Genomic DNA, 22,822 nt, shown 5'->3' on the forward strand with positions numbered 1-22,822 from the left:
CGAACACAAAGTCTCGCACGCGGAGGAAAGCTGCTTTCTTGTATCTACTGAAGAAGCTCATTAGCTCCTCCCCTTCGTTATTCGTAATGAGTGCATTTTCACTCATAACGATTAACAAAGGGGCGAGGCTAATGGGCTCACTGTTTTGAATATAATAAAGCAGCTTTTTCCCGCGCGCGATCCACATGCGAGCAGCAGACACTCATTCCGCTCATTCGACCACGTACTGCCGTAATCTGAAAAAGTGACGTATGCGCCATTTTACAACATACATGTTTTCCATTTTTCTGTTAAAGAGTACGATGAATACTACTCGTTAACACTATTTTTTGGAAAATGGCGTATACGTTACTTTGCCAGATTACGGCAGGTACGACTACGCGAGCATTCAGTTTTGATCGAGCGACGTGATCGGATACGTTTTTGGCTCTTACTTTCGCAAGTTTTGTTTATTCGCCCGTATTGGAGTGTGGCGCACATTGTCGCGTGCAGTTTTCAGCCCCGATATGGGTGCCAACTCGATCGCGATCAGCGCATCGAAGCGTACCGCGAGTGACGACGAAGAAGCAGTAGGCAATGCGGCAAAGAAGCTGCTATCGAATAACGCCTACTACGGCATAAAGGATGGCGATGCCGGTGACCCGCTGGCGAAGAAGAAGAACCGGAAGAAGACGATTTCCCAGCAGCAACACGACCAGCTTCTCGACCGTAAGGAACGATCCCCCAATCTTCGTGAAAGGAGACACGCCGAATCTGTTGCCAGTTATTCGAGACATGATCTCGAACAAGTACATCCTTGACACTTTTCGGTTGTGCTCAGATGGAGTGAAGCTCATGTTCTCCAACAAGGCCTCATTCGATTTCGCGGTGCAGTATATGAAGAGGAAGGAATGGGAATACTACACCCAGTGCATGAGCTGTTTTCAGTTCGTCCACGGTACCAGAAACTGCTTCATGGCTACCCGCTGCAACGAGTGTGGAGTGTGGAGTGTGACCGAATGGAGGAGTTGGACCTCAAGTGTTAAAAAAAAATGTTAAATTAAAATTCATCAATTTTACAATCAAACCTTCATGCCAAACACTGTCAAATGCTTTCTCTATATCAAGAAGAGCAACTCCAGTCGAATATCCTTCAGATTTGTTGAGCCGAATTAAATTCGTTACTCTTAATAACTGATGGGTGGTTGAATGCCCATGGCGAAAACCAAATTGTTCATCAGCAAAAATAGAATTGTCATTAATATGAACTATCATTCTATTTAAAATAATGTTTTCAAACAGTTTGCTTATTGAAGAAAGCAAACTGATTGGGCGATAACTAGAAGCCTCAGCTGGATTTTTGTCCGGCTTCAAAATTGGAACAACTTTGGCGTTTTTCCATTTATCTGGGAAGTATGCCAATTGAAAACATTTGTTAAATAAATTAACCAAAAAGGATAAAGAGCTCTCAGGAAGTTTTTTGATAAGTATGTAGAAAATACCATCATCACCCGGGGCTTTCATATTTTTAAATTTTCTAGTAATAGATCTCACTTCATCCAAATTAGTTCCCAACGAAGGGTCAAAAACATTATCTTGATTGAGAATGTCTTCGAAGCTCCGTGTAACCTGATCCTCAATTGGACTAGTGAGACCTAGACTAAAATTATGGGCACTCTCGAACTGCTGAGCAAGTTTTTGAGCCTTTTCGCCATTTGTTAATAAAATTTTATTTCCCTCTTTAAGCGCTGGAATTGGCTTTTGAGGTTTTTTAAGAAATTTTGTTAATTTCCAAAAGGGTTTCGAACTGGGATCCAACTTCGAGACATTATTCTCAAAGTTGGTATTTCTCAGAATAGCGAAACGTTTTTTAATTTCATTTTGCAAATCTCGCCAAATAACTTTCAACGCGGGATCGCGAGTTCTTTGGTATTGCCTTCGCCTCACATTTTAAGACGGATCAGTAGCTGAAGATCGTCGTCAATAATAATGGAGTTGAATTTAATTTCACATTTAGGAATTGCAATGCCTCTGGCTTCGACAATTAAATTTGTCAAAGATACGAGCGCATTGTCAATATCACTTTTGGTATCCAAAGGAATATTAACATCAAAATTCCTATCGATATATGTTTTATATAAATCCCAATCAGCTCTATGATAATTAAAAGTAGAGCTGATTGGATTGTAAATGGCTTCTTGTGAGATTTCAAACGTCACAGGAAGGTGATCAGAGTCAAAGTCAGCATGAGTTACCAATTGGCCACACAGCTGACTTGAATCCGTTAAAACTAAATCAATTGTAGAAGGATTTCGACTGAGCATGAGCATGAGCATGATTGACCGCCCACGGTTGCTACTCCGTTATTGCCAGGTCAGCTGTAATTACACAGAGAACCAACAGATGATGTTTGGGACTAACATCATCCTCAATGTGTAAAAACTGGTAACCAAAAATTAAGGCAATACCGACGCCGGCCGTGTCCGAATGCAGGTCAATTGAGGAATGGGTAGGAAATGTTGACGTGATACTCGCTTTGATAGAAGCCGACGAGTCATCTGCACTTCCACGAGAAATCACTGGGATATTGGATATAGGTGGTAGGAATTGTAGCAGGGTTCGTTTTGGTAAACGGTTGCCGTGTGTAACGTGTAGTGAATATGACCGTACAAAGCAGAACGAAACAACGCAAATCTTGAGATCATTTTTTCAAAAACGTTCAATATCGTACTAATTATTTATATTTTTCTATCATACAAGGTAAAACAAAATAACGCGGAACTCCTTCTGTACTTTCAAACGCGTTCGATCGTGCACTTCAAATTGTTCATCCACCGCGAGGATAAGCAATCGATGGCTCAAAGTGAGCGACTGTTCATGTGTTTCGTAACTAAAACGCCTACAATATTATTTCTTTAACGCGAGAATATGCATCGCTCACAGTGAATTGACGGCAATGTGAATCCTTTTTGTAATATTCATAACGCGTAGAAACAGTACCGAAAAATTATGGAATTGTTTATTATTAGTACAAATGCTTTGTGAGGTGAATCTTATATGAATGTTTCGTAATTCATTATTTTTCTCTCAGAACGAACAAGCGTGTAACCGACTCAAACGAAGTATACTGCTCAACTATTTCTCGCTTAACTCTCCAAAAGGACCCAAGCAACACCCCCTCCACGATTCAATCTGAATACTGCAATCAACAGACCAATATGAAAGCTTTTGATTGCAGTACCCAAACCAAACCACGAAAAAAATGCTACCCAGGTCCCTTCGAAAAGTCAAGCGAGATTTAATCACTCGAAGGCAATGGCTGACCACCGCTACCAGCTTCGCGCGCGCCGACCTACGAGTGCAGCTGAAAATGCAGTCAGAGATAAATACATACGACGAAAATCATCAGAACTAAATTCCCCAAAGAACGATATTATCTCTAAAAAACAGTTGCACCATGTATTTAATTGAATAAATAAACAACTAAATAAGACAGTGACCTTTCTTCTATATGGTACTTATACTAACAGTCATATCAATAGAAATAAAATACTATGATGGCAAAGTTCACATATCTCACACTCACATAGAAAACAATATTATTGACGACGCGCATCGTTAATTCTTGTAAAAAAAGTCATGAAATGGCCAGGCCTGAGTCAACGATTATGATCCTCAGTCTGACCCAGTATGATTTCGAAGTAGTAGTATGTATAGATATAATTCATACAACTCATATAATAAATATAGTGAAATCAGTGAGAAGCACGAATTTCAATATAATGTACAATACGTTTTTCTATAATTTACCGTTCTAAATCATTATTTCCAAATTTGGGAATATTTAGCCTGCTGTACAATAAAATACAAAACACATACTCATAAAATGGCGGGCATAGAGAAGCTATCAATTAATAATAAATAACTGAGGAAATGCTAATAGAATACTGCATTGAAAAGCAGGGCAAGTTTCAGTTGGAATGTAGAGCCATTGAAGAAGAAGATTTTTACTACTAGCTACTTAAGCAAAAGTCCCCGTGAAATATTTTGTGGAAGACACCAAATGTCTATCACTCATAGAAATTATAGGGTATATGTTTAAGCTACATATTTATGTAATCTAAACTGGCATTTATTGTTTTGAAGGTGTATTTAAGATCATCTGGGACTGGGTTAAGATGAGCGCTTATCTGGTTACAGCACCCGCGCGCGGCTCCTATAATTTAGGTATTTACAGAAAATGCTATCGACAGCATATTGATGTAGAACTCATAGAAAGTAGATGAAGGTAATGCTGTTCGTATTTAGTTCTGTTTAGTTGTCAATCGGATGCAAATCATCGTTGAAGAAAATAGAACAGAGGGTGTAAAAGGAAACGGCTCACCGAATATAACTGGAATTCACCCAAACATTGTAAATTGCAACATTATCTCCAGGAAATTGTAACCGAAGAGCACATTTTTTTCAATTTTTCTGTTTAATTTTCACTGAAATTCACTTATGAAAAAAATTCGGGAGACGGAAAAATCTCAATTGTAGAAGGATTTCGACTGGAAGAAAAACAAGTAGGGCCATTGGGATATTGAATAGTATAATATCCCGCAGAACAATCTTCAAATAAAATTTTGCCGTTGGAATTGCTTTGAGCATTATTCCATGAACGGTGTTTGGCATTGAAGTCACCAATTACGAAGAATTTTGATTTGTTGCGAGTCAGAATTTGAAGATCAGCTTTCAACAAATTCTTTTGCTGCCCATTGTATTGAAAAGGCAAATAGGCTGCAATGAAGGAAAATTGACCAAAATTTGTTTCAACAGAAACTCCCAAGGTTTCAAAAACTTTGGTTTCAAACGAAGAAAATAATTTATGTTTGATACGTCTATTAATGACGATGGCGACCCCACCACAGGCGCTGTCAAGACGATCATTTCTGTAGATAAAATAATTTGGATCTCTTTTAATGGAGAGTCCTGGTTTTAAATACGTTTCAGTTATAATGGCAATATGCACATTATGAACTGAAAGGAAGTTGAATAATTCATCTTCCTTACCCTTTAGAGAGCGGGCATTCCAATTTAGAACTTTCACATGATTATTTAGATCCATTAAAACGGAGTCCGATAACAATTTTTTGTGTGTACTTTATACCAACCTGAACAGCTTCTGGTATGGTATTTGCTTTGAACATTGCATCAATCATGTGATGCAATTGTTCAGTTAAAAAATCAAAATCGGAAGCAGTCATGCTACCTGAATCGGCAACATGACCGTTATTTTCCGTTGGGACATGGGTATAAACCTCATTTTGAGAAGAGAAATTTTGTCTACCAGCAGCGATGTTTGCATACGTAGGTACATTCGAAAAATTGTGTGTTCGAAAAAAAAATTGGAATTTACTGAAGTGCTTGCTACCCGTTGACGAGCGGCAAAATTTGTTTGTGAATTGTGGTGGGTATGAATTGCTCGACCGGTAACGAAATTTGAAATTTGAGCGTTTGAAAAATTTCTACCCGTCGAATCTGGAATCCGATTGGAATTTCCCGTCATCAATTTTGCACGGGAATTCAAAACTTTTTTGCGTGAAGGGCATTCCCAGAAATTGGATTTATGATTGCCCCACAATTTGCACATTTAAATTTATTGGAATCTTCCCTCACAGGACATGCGTCCTTGGCGTGAGAGGTTTCACCACAAATCATGCATTTAGCATCCATGTGACAATGTTTGGTTCCATGACCCCACTTTTGGCACTTACGGCACTGGATGGGGTTTTGGAAATTTCCCCCAGGCCTGCGGAAATGTTCCCATGTAACACGGACATGAGACATAATACAGGCCTTTTCCAAACTTTTCATATTATTTAGTTCACTTTTGTTAAAATGAACTAAATAAAATTCTTGAGAAATGCCCCTCTGGGAAGTACCAGAGTGGGATTTCTTTTTCATCTTAATTACTTGGACTGGTGAAAATCCAAGTAATTGAGAAATTTCAATTTTAATCTTATCCAGTGATTTATCATCACTGGGGAGACCTTTCAAGACGACTTTGAACAATCGCTCAGTTTTGTCGTCGTATGCGAAGAATTTATGGCGCTTCTCAGTTAAATACTGAAGAAGACGTTTGCGATCGTCAAAGGATCCCGGCAAAACGCGGCAGTCACCCTTCCTAGCAATCTGAAATGAAACCTTGATCCCCTGAAGGTTACTCAAAATCTCATTCCGGAAGCCAGAAAACTCGGGAACAGATACCACAATTGGCGGAATCCTTTGCTTTTTCGCATGAATCGAATCACCTGGGCTAGAGGTATATTCGATTTGCTCAATTTCATCATTAATCAAATCGAACTGATTGCTCAGTTCGATTGGAGAAGAATTATTTCCGATATTAGAGTTAGAAGGAATATCTGAATTCTCCAGCTTCCTTCTATTTTTCCGCGCTTTGGCAGGACGGTCTTGAAACCTTGTTTCTTTGAAGGAAGTGGAGAATTCAGAGACTCTTCCTCTTGTTTTTATTAATGCTCATGGCTGAGCGTGGAGACGTGACCTTCTAAGAGGTTTTTTCCCAGAACGGTGTCCCTGCAGGATTACCACCGCTTGTCGGAATTTTACTTCCGCAAACGGGTCCAACGTAAAACGAAGGCACGGGTCCTTGCAAAGATCGTAACGGGATCAGTGGGTACAAATAGCGCTAAGAAGCACCGTTGAAATTAAAATAGCTTCGGGTAGTATTAAAAACTTCCTTCCGCAAAGAGAGAAAGAACCGCACAGCACGAAAGCACGATGCGGTCTGGCACTAGACAATAATGGCTCTAAGGATCGCTTGATAACTCCTGCAGAGAAGGTCGCTGAAGTAGGTCGTCACATCGTCAGTTCATACAAGCTTGGGCAGAATATCGTCAGTTCACACGAAGCAGCCGTCAACGAGCATGCTAACAACATCCATTTGATTCCCAACGACTTCTCGGAGGAGTTGGAGATCTTAGCTGGCGAATTGACGACCTATATCAAATCGCCGAAGAACATGAAGGCCCCAGGCTTCGACAGCATCCTGAATCTCGAGCTCAAACACATGAGTGCTCCGTTCTTTGAGCACCTCTCGCTGATCTTTAATCAGTGTCTCCGGCTCAGCTACTTCCCATCGTCCTGGAAGTCAGCGAAAGTCATCCCCATCCGGAAGCCTGGGAAGAATCCTTCCTCCCCCAAAAGTTATCGTCCCACCAGCCTTCTCTCAGGATTATCCAAGGTATTCGAAAAAGCTATTCATCACCGGTTACTTGAGTCTGCCGAAAATCTCAACATCTTACTCAAGGAACAGTTTGGTTTCCGACGCGGTCGATCAACCGTACACCAACTGACTCGAGTTACCAACGTCCTCAGACGGAACAAGTTTGTCTCAAAAACATTCGCCATGGCCTTACTCGATGTCGAGAAGGCATTTGACAATGTATGACATGATGGCCTGGTATACAAACTACATCGCTACAATCTTCCCAGCTACATGGTGAAAATCATCAACAATTACCTGTCGGCAGGACATTCCGGGTCTCAACCAGCGGAGCGAGTTCCAATGCGCACAACATCGTCGCAGGCGTCCCCCAGGGCCCCTGCTTTTCAATCTGTTCACCTCCGACATGTCAGAACCTCCAGAAGGCGGCATTCTGTCTCTGTTCGCAGATGACCTCTCCATCGTCTACAACGGTAGAGTGATCAGAGCGCTAGTGGCAAAACTCCAACGAGGCCTGGATGCCCTGACAGAGTACCATTAGCTGGAAGATCTGTATCAACGCGGCGAAGACCCAGGTCATAATTTTCCCCCACTCTAAATCCCCTAAACATGTTCCGCCTGGGGACTGTAAAATCATCCTTAATGGCACGACTGTGGAATGGGCCAATGAGGCCGACTACCTTGGCTTGACCCTCGACAACAAGCTTATTTTTTGCCAACAGGTTGACAAGACGATAACTAAGTGTAACGTTTTGTTGAAACTACTATTAGTACCCTTTGATCAACCGTCGGTCATCATTGTCCCTGAAAAATAAGCTTGCTGTCTACCAGCAAATCATCCTTCCTGTGATCGAATACGGCATGCCGGTCTGGGAGAGCTGCGCTAAAACCCACCACCTCAAACTTCAACGGGTCCAAAACAAATTCCTAATGATGATCCTCAACACCCCTCCCAGGACAAGAACATCTGAGGTCTACCGTTTGGCCGGGATAAAAACCTTACATGAACGGTGAGTGTAAACAAAGGTTATCACATTTTTATTGTAAATATTAGTGTACATAGTAGTTAGGTTATCAAATTTTAAAATTAACTAATGCCTCCTCAAGGTTAAAATGTAAAATTGGAACACAAAACAATTATCTTTACAAAATAAACAAGAAAAAAAAACTAAAGATGAAGGGCCAGGTGACCAAACACTTAAACTGAAACACTATTGTATGAACACAAAAAATGAAAATAAATTGAATTTAAGTTAAAAAAAAAAAAGCGCGACCCATTTTGTTCGAGATTCCACGGCCGCGATAGCTTTTGCAGCTATTGGAAGTAAAGTTTTCTCTAAAAATTCGGACAACCGGTTAGTTGCTCTCAGTGGTTGTGAAGGCGCGAAATATCGCTTTTCTTTCATGACCCCTGTTTTGAACGGAAGATAGTTGATTGGAAACGAATTTTATTCAAATTAAAAGTGACGATTATGACGTCGGTAGTGGTCCCAGCGGCATCAGATCGTTATCGTCTGTGGCCATTCAGCATTATAAAGAGTAATCTTGTCGCAAATTCATGCATCACATTCAAGTACGGCAAATCAACCCTCTTATTTGTATAGTAATGGTTCTGACGAAGGACCGACTTTTACAATGGTGGGCCTTTCCGCTCGCCATGAAATCTCGAACGAAAATGACGCTCACGCGCAACTCGCAAGTCACGTCCTCACGTCTTTTTTTATGCACAGAGAAAATGAAGTGGTGGGCCAAAGGGTGCGTACCTTACATCAATATAATGTCCGTGTTATGAATGCATGAACAGGATTTGTTCGATCTGATTTTTTTACCGGGCGTGAAAGAATTAAAATGTTCAATAGTTTGACGTTGATAATTCAAGTATTAACAGTTTTAATACAATAAACAAATTGGTTGAAAGTTAGCGATTTGATTGATACATAAATCCTAAAAATCTATCGAAAAATAAAAAGGCTATTAACGTTTGATATCTTACATGATTTCGTGACGGTCCCTAATTTTGAAATTTTCATTTTTCACCCTGTATCTGAGCCTTCCCCTTAAATTTACTCTAAGACAAAAATTAATTATTTTTTGGAGATTTGTTTCCGTTAGTTTCAGCTATTATTTTGTGCTATTTCTATGATATTGATTTCCATCACTCAAACTTGATGCTACCCACCAAGTCTATGAATCAAATTTCAATACCTACCTACTTAATTTAAAACTCACTCGGCAAATTTCACTTTTCTCTAAAAGAGTTGAAAGTAGTGTAACTTGCGGTTCCATCTCCCTCCCATCTATGGTAGAGATAAACCTTCCCTCCCTCATCTAAGTATGCCATACACGAAGTGGTCATCGCCCTCGTCGTCAGCAGAGTGCGAAGCACCTTGCACCTCGCTTGACGCTTCCGAGCGCCAAAGGAGAGATGATCATTAATCACGTCACCACATATAGAAGAGCATAAATAAAAGCAACACTTATGAACATACACGTCCCGTTTTTCCGGGGATGCGAAGTTTGGACCGCTCTTGTGGCGGGCTCTGAAAACCCAACAGAGCGGCAAGGTGACCACAAAATGGTGCCAGAGTGTGGTCTTAGTCTCCATGGCTCGAACTCGCACACAATAGGCCTTCATCTGCCAACCGAAGCAGACGCTGCCTGCGCTATGGCGGATGGATGGATTCTTTGTCATCTAACTTTTCACATTTCCGACGTGAAGGCAAACCTCTCCCTCCACATATACCTACGTGCAAGTGTGTGATTGGAGGGCAGATTTCCCGTCGACACGACATGAGCGAATGTCATTAATATTTGCGTCCTCTGAGATAGGTTCACTGGTGCTACCATTCGGAGCAACGATTGGCCACCTCAAACATGTGGCACCGAGCTAATCGTTTTTACTATGATCGTACTTCTATTGCATTTGCACCTGCATTCCTTGCAGGAAATATGAACGAAAGAAGGACTATTGCCCTGTCTGTAGGATATTGCACTTCGGCAAACCGTTCTGAAATAATCATTTCGTCATTAAATTTACTTTTGTGTGAATACGATACTAATTTGATTAAAAAAATTGGTTCGGAAAAAAACCCGTGCCCACAAAATTTCCCTATACCCTACAAGATTTGGAAAGAAACGATTTAGAAAAAATGAAATTTCAATCCCGAATTCACTTCCATCTGTCCGATAAATATCATCCTTGTTTACATTTCATATAGAATTCCAAACAGATATAAAAATCGGATCCAAAAATCCTCAAAATTAATGATCCTTATCATCACCGTCATCCGGTTGGTTGGATTTTGTGCTCCCTCACATTCATCCTTCGTCTTGCTTCTTCGATGAAAAGTAGGCGGCGAGCTGCCTCAAAAGGAGGCAAAGCTAATGTAAACAAACCGGAACCGGGAAATATAACACTTTTTCTTCCCGTGTTAGGCAACGCCGATCCTTTGCAATGAAAATTCATTGATTGGAAGTGGGACCGTTCGCGCTCCATTCGAATATCGGTCAGCTATTTTCGTACGCTTTTGGGGGTGGGTATTTTAATCTTAAGCTCAATTGGTTTTTCACTGAAAGGGGAAATTTCCCATGCTGAATGAAACGTACTCTTACCCTTCGGGCAAGGGGTGATATCTTTCGATTAGAGCGATTATTTCATAGGTTGTGATTCTGAGGATTTTCAAACGCAAATTATTCGCATCGATAGCTCGTCATCGGGTGCGTAATTCCAACCGATGCAAAGATTTCCCTCCGTTAACTTGTTGAATTATAATTTTTAGGATGAAATGACATAGCAGCAGAATTGCTATGAAGATCCGCTACTAAAAAACGCATGTACTCGTTGTTTGGTTTGCGAAAACCTTTACTTTATTCATCGTCAAATAGCCATAAACCAATGCTCGTCAGGGATTGCTGGTTATTAACCGAACCGGATGGTGACCCGACCGCCTATTCTGAACCTGTGCGGAGTGACGGTAGGGGCAATACCAACGCATTTTCCAAAGGCTCCTCGCAAATAGTTGACCATAGTTTGCCCTTGTCGCAGTGAACTTACCAAGCAGTGATCGTAACGCCCAGCACTGTACGACACTTCATTTTCCAACAACTTCTGATAGTTGGCTATCTGTTGGGCATAAGCATGTCGACCAGCTATGAAATCACGAGCCTCGTTCAAACAGGAAGCAGCTTGATACTTTGTCATATCGGTTGCGTACCGAGTAACTAAGTTGGTACATGCTTCGATTGCCGATAGTTGATTGTTTACATCAACTCTGGACATACCAGTCGATGTGCTCAACAAGGAGGCAATTTGAGTCAAATCCGACACCGTGGTACCAATGCAGCTGTTAAGAAGTGATGCAACGGTTCGAGGAATTGTATCGAATTGGTAATTGAACTGTGCGAAACAGGTGTCCGACTTGTTGACCCTCTGTGTCATCAATGAAGCAGCTTCGTTTACGACTGCGTTCAGTGCGCTTTCAGTCATGTTCATTACGATAGATGGCAGATTTGTGGAAATTCTTAACGTTCTAACACGGCTTTGTAAACTATCGAAGTTTGACGACAAGTTTACAGCAAAAGACTGCAGCACGGGGACAGTCTGGTTTGCGGCATCATTGAGAAAGGCGTTACTGTCCAACAGAAGAGTTGCAACTGAAATAGCATCCTTGGCAGTTCGCTCGACTAGCTGTTTCCGAAGATTTGCCAAATTATCCGCAAGAAGGTTTATGACATTGGAGTTCAGAGACGGAATAAGTGTTCGATTGACGTATGCATCCATACTTTGACGGTTCTGAGTGAACAGCGAACTGACTCGCGTTCTGAAATTGTCTATCGTCTGTATCCTGCTGACAACCGAACGAATTTGAGGGATGGCTGCATCACCGATCATGATATACTGTCGTAATACTGCGTTCAGCGCCTTGATGTCGTTGTTAGGGAGCAAAGAATTAATGGCGGGCTGAGTTCTAGGATTCAGCTGTCGTATTTGGATAACCGCCCTCTGGATGTTGTTCAACAGAGCTGTAACGTTGGCCATGTTGCCGGCTAGTTGGTTTAGAATAGCCTGGAAGAAGGCCGTCGATTCATCCCCGAGAATTGCACGTGTTTGATTCACCAACGATAGATGCTCTTCATTTAGTCCAACTGCGTAATTTATATCGGAACGGATTCCATCGAATGCTCGCTCAACATTTCCGGAAGAAACCTTTGCCACGTTGGATAAACCTTGGAAGATCGGGCTTCCGGCTTCCACTAGGCTGTCCATCACGTAGCGAAAGTTATCGGCAGCAGCAGCATATTCGGGTGATTTGATGTAGTACAAACTTTGGACGATCGATTGAAACTGGTTCAGAATGCTCAGAATACGGTCAACGTTGGCGACGATGTTGCCATTTGTGTCCAAACTTCCGGTGGATACCCCAGAAATAACGGACGGAATGGTAAGATCGGGTTTGGGCTCGGATAGAACCGATGCAATAAGCACGAAAGAAAGTGCCAAAAGCTTAAACATCTTCTTTGTTGCTCCGTGCGACTGATGCCATACAATTGCCGAGCCTGGTATTTATATTGGAATGATAAACGCTGCCAATTTGAATATCTAGCAACTGGCAGCTGGTTACAAATTGTTTAAAGTCTATCGAAATTGATTCATAATTGATTAAAGACGTATGAACAAGTTACGCAACGTCCATTCATAATTGTTTGTCCGGTCAATACACAAACGTGGCTTTCTGCAATTAGTATTTCAAAATACTAACAATTATAATTGGGTATCATTGCGCCGTTACTCTGATTGCCAAAATAATCCGTGTAACAACCAACTTTTCAATCTACCTTCGGTTAATGAATTAAATCAATCGTTCTGTAAATCAATCCCCCTCATCCAAGCAGAAATACGCCAAAACGACATCGATATTGTTGAAATTAATTGTCACACGTATAATAAATTAATCCAATCAACTATGTTATACATGCGAGTGTGTGCGAATGGGTGACAACACACAAAGCGGATCACGAATTTCAAACGCTCTGGGGTAAATATTGACACCCCACCTTTGGCGGGCACATACACGTTGCACATACACACATGAATGAGTCGAACAAACAAAAGAACAAATCCACTCGTGGACAATTTGCATTACCCAAAACAGGAACGAAAACAATCAACGAAATAATGAAAGCTCTCTGCAACTGGCCGCACACCAGCATAAAGTTTTATCATTCGTATTGATTCTTTGTTTAACGGTTCACTTTTCTACTTTCATGGTAACTGGAATGCTGCATAATCGTTCCTGGAGCTAATTTTTCCGAATAAAATTCTGTTGATTTTAAACATGACATGACTATGGAACTTTTTTAGGATATCTCTATAAATCCGATTCCCAACATAATGTTTGTACATTTATTTATATAGATGAAACAACTCTGAGGCCAGCTTCAAAAGTGGTAAAAATTCTTTCAGTATGTTTTAAGAAAATGCTCTCAGATTCATCACAAAAAAATGTACGCAAAAATTTCATTAACCTTTTGTCTGTGCTCTGGGGTCAATATGACCCCAGGCCACTTTGAGTGGCTGCCATTTTTTAAATTTTCAACCGATTCTCCTAATTTTTGGTAGTTTGGTAAAACTCGCCGAGATCTGTCTCCTAGGTGCAAATTCACTTAAAAAATCTTGAAAATATGCGCTACAGTGTACTTTTTTCAAAAAACTTACGTTGTCTGTGCTCTGGGGTCAAATTGACCCCAAATTGAAATTGCTATAACTTGTTTAATGCTTGGCCAATTTTAGATTTTTGGGGCTGTTTCGAAAGATAATTTAATCATCTTTCAGGTCGTTACCAAAGATCGACTATAGGTGGGCGGGTACATTGCGGGGAGGGGTTTTCGTAAAAAGGGTACAAAAATAGTGATTTTTCATGCTTATTTTACCTATATCTGAAAATCCTACCCATTTTGAACTGCACCTTTTCAAAAAGGTTATGCAGGAAGGCGTGTACTTTGATATGATGCATTGATTAGTTTAGAGCTTGATTAGATTAGAGCTTGGTCGCTAGGTGGCGGTATATTTGAATTCAGTACTTTAGACTACTCAAGTAATTCCGATATATGGAATTTTCCTCATTGTAAATATTCTTATCGCACAAATTTGAAATTTATAAAGATGACGTCTTTAATAAAGTTCGTCTGGTGGGCATGGACTGTCATGTGACGAAATGAATAATTAGGAAATTTACAAATAGGCGGCGCTAGCGGACTTGCAATATTCTTTCATATATGAAATATTTCTTTAGCTTGAGATCCCTCATACCTACACTCAAGTTGTATTCGGCAACATTGTTCAGGATGTCTAACACTACAAAGCGGTGCTCAATATAATGAGTACGTCTTCCAATTGTTGAATTTGTGCGATAAGAATATTTACACTGAGGAGAATTCTATATATCGGAATATCTTAAGTAGTCCAAAATAATGAATTCAAATATACCACCACCTGGCGGCCGAGTTCTAAACTTATCAACGCCTCATGCCAGAGCACATGCCTTCCTGCATAACCTTTTTAAAAAAGGTGCAGTTCAAAATGGGTAGGATTTTCGGATATAAGTAAAATAATCACAAAAAATCACTGGTTTAATACCCTTGTTCACTAAAACCCCTCCCCGCGATGTACCCGCCAACCAATAGTTAATCTTTTGTAACGACCTGAAAGATGATTAAATTATCTTTCGAAACAGCCCCAAAAATCCAAAATTGGCGAAGCATTAAAAAAGTTATAGCAATTTCAATTTGGGGTCAATTTGACCCCAGAGCACAGACAACGTAAGTTTTTTTGAGCACAGACAGAAGGTTAAACAACTTCTGAAATTCCTCCAAAAGTTTGTTCGCCAAATAAATTATCCTCTAAGAATTTCACAAATATTTTTATCAATATTACTCGAAAAATTAAACAACACTTGCAAAACTTACTTTTTCTGGAAAAAAATATTTGAAAAAAAAACTCAAAATCTTTAATTACAGACTTTTTTCATCCCATCACAAATTTTTATAAGAATTCCATTATAATTTTCTTCAGCAATCGCTGCAAGAGCTCCAGATATTTCTTTCAAACGTTACATCCGATACTTTGCTATTTTATTAATTTTCCTTTAAAAATCTGTTCAAAACGACCTACTAATTACCATGAAAACATGACGGAAAATATGTTATAAATCATCAATTGAAAGTATCTTCAAACCACATCCGGAGTTTGTTTGAGATTATCTTTAAAATATTGACAACTTTTCGTTAAAAAAAAGTTCCATGATAAAATGTAAAGAAAAAATCAAACAACCTTTTCGTGAATTATTTTCACTTCTAGACCTTCCATGAAACTAGTGACGATTGTCATGTCAGTTGATATATGTACAGATAATAATCATTACATTACGGGTTCTGGAATTCGCGATGGTGCCTTGCCGGAGCTTACAGGATTCATACTCATGAATCCTTTTTAACTTTTGGATAGTCAGAAAAAAAAAACATTAGAAGGCTCTTCACTTTGCGTGTACGTACTTTGTGACGCTAAAACGCTGAGTAGCGATCCTTGTAGTATCTGTCCATTCAAAAGTTTAAAAAGGATTCTTGTGCATGAATCCAGTGAGCTTCCTGTGCTTCTCCTGTAGGATAGAAAAAAATAAAATGCACCCCTTGAGCTTTTTCGATGTTTCAACATATGAACAAGAAAATCAAATCAACGTGTAGATGCAAAATTTACGAAACCAGCTACATTTTACAATAATTGTCTCCTATTCGACACAACAAGGTTTTCATGACTTTCTAACGCATTTGAAAAATGTTTTAAAAATTGGCCTGGAGCAAACCGCCTCAATGAACGCATGGTTGATTGTTTTTTCCTAATTTCGCTAATCGTTAAATTTAAGTGAAAATCAATGGATTTTGCTCATTATTTCCAGTTGATTCAAAAGTATAAGATGTCGTTCCTGTTCGCGTGACTAACATCTAGGTTACTTGGCAGTCAAAGTACCGGTACTACAAGTGTCAAACCGATGTTGGGGATGAAACCAAACATGCACTACAACATGATGCATAAATTATAGTCAATTGAAGCTTGTTGAAGCATAATTTGGCAAAATTATTTAAATGACTTCAGCGCCACTAGCGTTCTAGTACTTATGCTTCTACTTTTTTTTCCATCGCAGCTCAATAATGAATCACTAATACCGTAATAATCGTAGTGTGCCGCGCGTGATGGATGCTAAAATATTTCGCTGCTCGATTTTGTTCCCGTTTTCGCTAATAGTGGCTCTTTGAAATGCTTTAGAAAAACGAAAGCCATTTTGTATATTAGTGATGTTTTACGATATAAAAATGTCAGTGATGAGTCTTTCTATCAATGTATGTGAAATCAAGAGTCGTAGCCGAAACACGGATCGAGCGTGGAGCACAGATCCAGTGCTCCTCTCACCAAGATTCCAGTTAGGGGCCGCACATTACATTTTTCGGGAAATTATTTGATGTTATCACCAAAAAATATTCGAGTTTCCATTAAGAAAAATCTTTGCAATTCCTACAGGAAAGCCATTGTAGTTTTCATGGAAAATTATCTGAAATTTTCAAGAGATATTCATCAAAATTTCCACGGAGTACAATTCAGAATTTGTTGGAAATTTCCATAGTGAATTCAGTGGAATTTCCTTAATAAATTACATAAAATTTTCCCAAACCACAATCCATTTTCGAGCGGTCATTCCGACGCGCTTTGTGATTTTCCAAGTCACAATCCATTTTTCAGCGGTTAATCAATCAGCAGTCTTATATATATTTGTTGTTCGCATCCCAAGTGATAAGATTCTATCTTCAGTGTTGTTCACAAATGTGAAATCAATCGGTGTTGCCTACTTATCACCATGGCAGAGATTTCTAACGACGTATCCTCCATTGAGAAACATGTCGAATCTGCCACGAGCATAGCTAACTCCTTGAAGTCTGGTGATAGCCATATTTTCCTAGAAGACTTTAACAAGAAGGACATCCACTGGGTACACTCTTCGTCTGGCTACTATTATGCTGATCCATCAAGTTCCAGATTGAACCAAGCAAGCTGTTGTCTTCTGGACTGCTTCGCCTTTCTAAACATGAAACAGATGAACAACGTAATGAACTGTGGGATCGGTCATTTGCTTTGCTGCCGTATCAAAGTGACGGCGAATTACTTACCCAAGCGTGTGCAACCGAATGTTGGACCTAGTCTTCGTGAATTCGGAGATAGTATCGAATTGCTCGGTCGTTTCTGCACTAGATCCTCTTCTGGAACTAGATCCGTTTCACCCAGCCCTCGTTATGTCGCTCACCTGCAACCACCTTGTCCAACTCGAAGAGGTCGAAAGTCATAAAAAATTTGACTTCCATAGGACTAATTTTGAATCGCGGAATAACTCTATCGCACTAATAGATTGGACCTCATTATCGACTGCACCTGACGTCGACAGCGCAGTGAATTTCTTCACTGGTACACTAAATCAGTTGTTTTACTCTCATGTTCCTAATCCTCTGCCTCGAAGGAAGCCACCATGGTCGAATAGCCATCATTGCGAAATTACACAAACTTAAGAAATCTGGAATCGAAGCGAATTTTCAACTTAGCAAGCAACAGGTACCGAATATACAATCGACTTCTGTATACCCGCTACTCCAGGAGAACTGAGGCAAATCTCAAACGGAACCCGAAGCAGTTTTGGTCGTTCATGAATTCCAAAAGAAAGGAAGTCGGTTTACCTAAAACAGTGTTCTTGAATGATGAAGTAGCAGATACATGCGACGGAATCTGTAAACTATTCGGTAAACATTTTTCGGGAGTTTTCGAAAACGAATCGGTGTCTGCTGATCAAATCGCTGAAGCTTTGCTTGATGTCCCTCGTGATGTTTTTAACTTTAGCAGATGCATTTTTTCTCAAGATGATGTTCTTAATGCTCTCAACAAATTGAAATCTTCGACGGCTCCTGGTCCTGACGGTATACCATCAATCGTGTTGAAAAAATGCGCGATGGCACTTTGTACTCCACTCACCATCATATGTAACAGGTCAATCGTTGAATCGAAATTTCCGACAAAAAGGAAGGAGTCCTATATGTTTCCTGTATTCAAAAAAGGAGATAGACGTAACGTGAATAACTACAGAGGTATTACTTCACTCTGTGCTGGATCTAAGTTGCTTTAAATTCTCGTTGGAGACGTCCTGTTCTATGCATCGAAGTCATACATCTCTCCGGATCAGCATGGCTTTTTTCCTGGTCGTTCGATTGATACCAACCTTGTGCAGTTTACGTCTCGCTGTCTGATTAATATCGAAGAGGGTAATCAAGTGGACACAGTTTACACTGATCTGAAAGGTGCATTTGATCGAGTTTATCACGTTATCTGGGATTTATTCTGCGATCAACTCGTGAATTTTCTGAACCTTTCTGCTTACGATCGCTCGTTCGTTCCACGCTCGAAACTGCAAGTGTGGTTTGGTGCCCATATGCTGATATCTGGATAAGGCGAATTGAAGCCATTCAAGCTAAGTTCACAAGATATGCTTTAAGATTACTACCATGGAATGACATTGCAAATATGCCCTCGTATGAAACGCGTTGCAGTCTCCTTGCTATGGAATCATTACGAGATCGACGAGCGTCCAGTAGAGCACTTTTTGCTGGGAACGTATTGTTAGCTGTGGTTGATGCTCCGTATATACTGGAAAAACTGAACTTTAACGCTCCATCAGTTACTCTACGACCGAGAGATCCATTGCGAACCGATTTTCGGAGAACATACTATGGACTCAACGAACCCATCACTGCAATAATCAGAGAATTCAACAAAGTGTACTGGCTTTTTGACTACAACATCTCTGCGTCTGTTTTCAAGAACCGACTTAAACAGCTGCATCTTCAACCTGACTCAATCCACGTCTGAAACAGCAACAGTAAGGTGAGTTTCTGTCCATCACTTTTCAATTGTCAGAGTTTTGCTACTTGGTCTATTTTTTTTTCTCGGTGAACTGGAAACACGCGACGAGTGACGACAATTATCGTACCTTACGGACTGGATACCTGAATATTGACCACACTTTAATTTATGAAACAAAATTTTCACTATGTTTATGATTGTTTTGATTTTATGTTTGTTGCATCTATGTAAGTAAGCGAGACTTTTTTTGTATTCTATATGTTATATGTTATTGGAAAAGATATGTGGTTTTTATGTCCTCTTGAGTACGTCATCAGTAACATGTTCAAAAGGACTTTTCCACATCTACGCCCTCATTAAGATCACTATCAGATGAGGTTTGTACAACAAATAAACAAATAAACAAATGATTTTTCAAACCACAATCAATTTTCCAGCAGTCTTCCGGGCGCAATTTGTGATTTTCCAAGCCACAATCCATTTTCGAGCGATCATTCCGACGCGCTTTGTGATTTTCCAAACCACAATCCATTTTCCAGCGGTCTTCTGTACGCGATTTATGATTTTCCAAGCCACAATCCATTTCCCAGCGGTCGTCCCGACGCTTTATGATTTTTCAAACCACAATCAATTTTCCAGCAGTCTTCCGGGCGCGATTTGTGATTTTCCAAGCCACAATCCATTTTCGAGCGGTCATTCCGACGCGCTTTGTGATTCTCCAAACCACAATCCATTTTCCAGCAGTCTTCTGGACGCGATTTGTGATTTTCCAAGCCACAATCCATTTTCCAGCGGTTGTCCCAACGTACTTTGTGATTTTCCAAACCACAATTCATTTTCCAGCGATCTCCCAGATGCGTTTTGTGATTTCCCAAACCACAATCAATTTTCCAGCAGTCTTCTGGAAGCAATTTGTGATTTTCCGATCCACAATCCTTTTTCCAGTGGTCGTCCTGACGCGCTTTCTGATTTTCCAAACCACAATCCATTTTCCAGAAGTCTCCCAGACGCGCTTTGTGATTTTCCAAACCACAATCCATTTTCAAGCGGTCGTCCCGACGTGCTTTGTTGCAATATAAACCACCTTGCTTGTGATTCCTTTCAAACCATTAATACTGTATTTTTCGCACATTAAACGCCAAAATGTGTAACTCCAAATGGCTGGAGCGAAATGCGATGACAGCAGCTCTCTGTCGGTGCGTGTGCACGCCACGGAGATCTGACGAGAAGAGACCGAGTCATGGCTTGCTGCTCACCGATTGACACGCTGAGGAGGTAATAAATATAATCTCACGCTGATAGTAACTTACTCAAACCCCGCAAAAATTTCGTAAGAAATTATTGAAAAATTCCCCTAGAAATATAACCGCTGAAAGTCGAAAATTATCTCATGAAATTATTCTAAATTTCAACGAATTTTCAAGGATAGCATCGGAAGCTTCATGGAAAGTTCTTTGGAGTATCAATGAGAAGCTGTAGGGTTATCAATCAGATTTTTTTTGCTCTGAATTCTCTCCCTCCCTGAAAATTTTGAAATAGCGTAGAAAATAATGGGTCAGTGGCTTAGCAGTTTTAAACACCTCTAAACAGAATCGAATCTATACCGGAAATTCCATTAGTTGACTTCGAGAATGAGGCAGAGGATTAGATTTTGTTTCAAACTGATTTTTGTTTGATTCAGAAAAAAAAACTATTTAAAAAAAAACAAATTTTCACATAAATTCAATAAAAAATTCGCTTTGTTTTGGCGGTAATAAGAATTAATATTGTTTCAACAATCCAATATTGGCATCTATAAGGGAAGAGCTTGAACTTTAAAGAGCTTTTTAGGCAGCTTTAATCGGTTACAATACTATGTTGAATCAACAAGAGATCTATGTTTATTCCAAATATTATTCATTGTTAATGGCTTTTTTTGGTCTTTCTTTTTAAAATAATTTAACGAATTTAAATAATAATTTTTGTTTTTACTGTTTCTATGGTTAATTCATTTATTTTTCAACTAAGAATTCAATTATATTAAGAACGGCATTTTTTTAACTCCTGCCTGCGTTCCATGGTAGAGCGGTGAGGGGAACCAATTTCCAATCTGAAACAAAGTCTTTGCTGATATTAAAAAATCAAAATAAAAAAAAATGCTGGCCTTTTCGAAGATGTACTTATATCATTTATTTATTATTTATTCAGACTAAGGCCGAAGTGGCCTGTGCGGTATATAAGAGTCCCGCAGTGGGCATCCATCGTATGTCTGCTCCAGCTGTGCGTTGAACGCTTCTTTCTCGTCGTCGGGTCTCCCTTCGTGTGGGCAGTGCACGTTGATGATGATGATGATGATGGTCCCGCCACATACCCCTACAAAGGTTTGAGCTAGACGATTTATCTTTAAGATAATTAATTGAATGATATAATAACAATTTAATCAGATTTGCAAAAAACAAAAACGATCTGATTACCATCACAGATATGAATAACATAACTTTTCATTACTATCCAGCAAAAAAGGTAAATTAAGAAAAAAAAACTGTTGTTTTCATCTACAGATTCTCATAAGCATCGGTAGTGATACTTCGAGTTTATACTAAAATGCAAAACTTGTGATACCTCTCGCACAGATTTCAAAAGTTCCACCAAAAATCGCGTTTCATGTTTATACAAGATCACTCAACGTTTATCACTCGTAAGCATCAATAAAATTAATAATCTAAGTCGTCAACAAAGCTAAAACTTGTGGTACCGCTCCGTCGATATCAAAAGTTTCGGTATCACACACGGGAACAAGACTACCAGATAGCCCATTACTAATTGGAAGAATCACTCAAACAGTTGAAAATGCGCAAGTCTGTACATAAATTTTAAAAATCATCCATATCTGCTTTGCGCGCGAGACTCAAACTTTTGTAGACTACACAAAAGAAGGTCAAATTACAATTACGTCCATATATATAAAATTCATCATCGTCATCGAGGAGTACAAAACAGTTTATCAGTGCCTCAATAAATAAAAATACAATTGTCCAAACAAACAATCGGTAGGTCAAACTTCGTCAAGATACAAAATTTATTGAATTATAAAAAGTCAACTAAGTAGCTGCTTAAAAGCAGCTTTTACGTGTGAAACACAAAGTCTCTTAAACTGTGATAATGTCGTTGCACGTTTGATATGTGTAGGCATCGAATTGAAATAATTGATACCTTTAAAAACAAAGAATTTTGTGAAGCTCCATGCAAAAAAGTATGGTGTTCTTATATCTTCCGCGTTTCTAGTGTTATATCTATGAATGTCACTTCCTCTTTCAATTCGATCACACAAATATCGAGGCAGCAATCCGTTAATTACTTTAAAAATGAACACCATTGTCAAATACACAATTCTTTGCTTCACCGAGAGCCACTGCAAAGCATCCAACAAAAAGTTGAGGAAATGAATCTGCTACATCTCAAAATCAAACGCATAATCTTATTCTGCAAACGCTGCAATCTCGATATTTGTGTCTGATTTGCTAAAACAAAATGGAAGGACAAAAGTCCAAGTGAGGAGAGATGATTGATTTGTACAACTGTATTTTGCTAGCAATATTTAATTCGTTTTTCAGTCGACAGAGGATTCCATACTTCTTGGCTATTTTCTTGATGACATTGTCAATATGTTGGTCAAATTTCAATTTATC

At 39.5% G+C, this 22,822-nt stretch overlaps 1 protein-coding gene across 1 annotated transcript; it reads right to left on the reverse strand.

Annotated features, from left to right (window-relative positions):
* Positions 1–11,045: 11,045 nt before the first annotated feature.
* Positions 11,046–12,750, reverse strand: LOC134217526 (uncharacterized). The gene has a single exon (XM_062696289.1). The coding sequence runs from the start codon at positions 12,714–12,716 to the stop codon at positions 11,124–11,126; it is 1,593 nt and encodes a 530-aa protein (XP_062552273.1). The 5' UTR covers positions 12,717–12,750; the 3' UTR covers positions 11,046–11,123.
* Positions 12,751–22,822: the final 10,072 nt, after the last annotated feature.

This window comes from Armigeres subalbatus, chromosome 2 (assembly GCF_024139115.2).
Source record: "Armigeres subalbatus isolate Guangzhou_Male chromosome 2, GZ_Asu_2, whole genome shotgun sequence".
Classification (NCBI taxonomy): Eukaryota; Metazoa; Arthropoda; class Insecta; order Diptera; family Culicidae; genus Armigeres; species Armigeres subalbatus.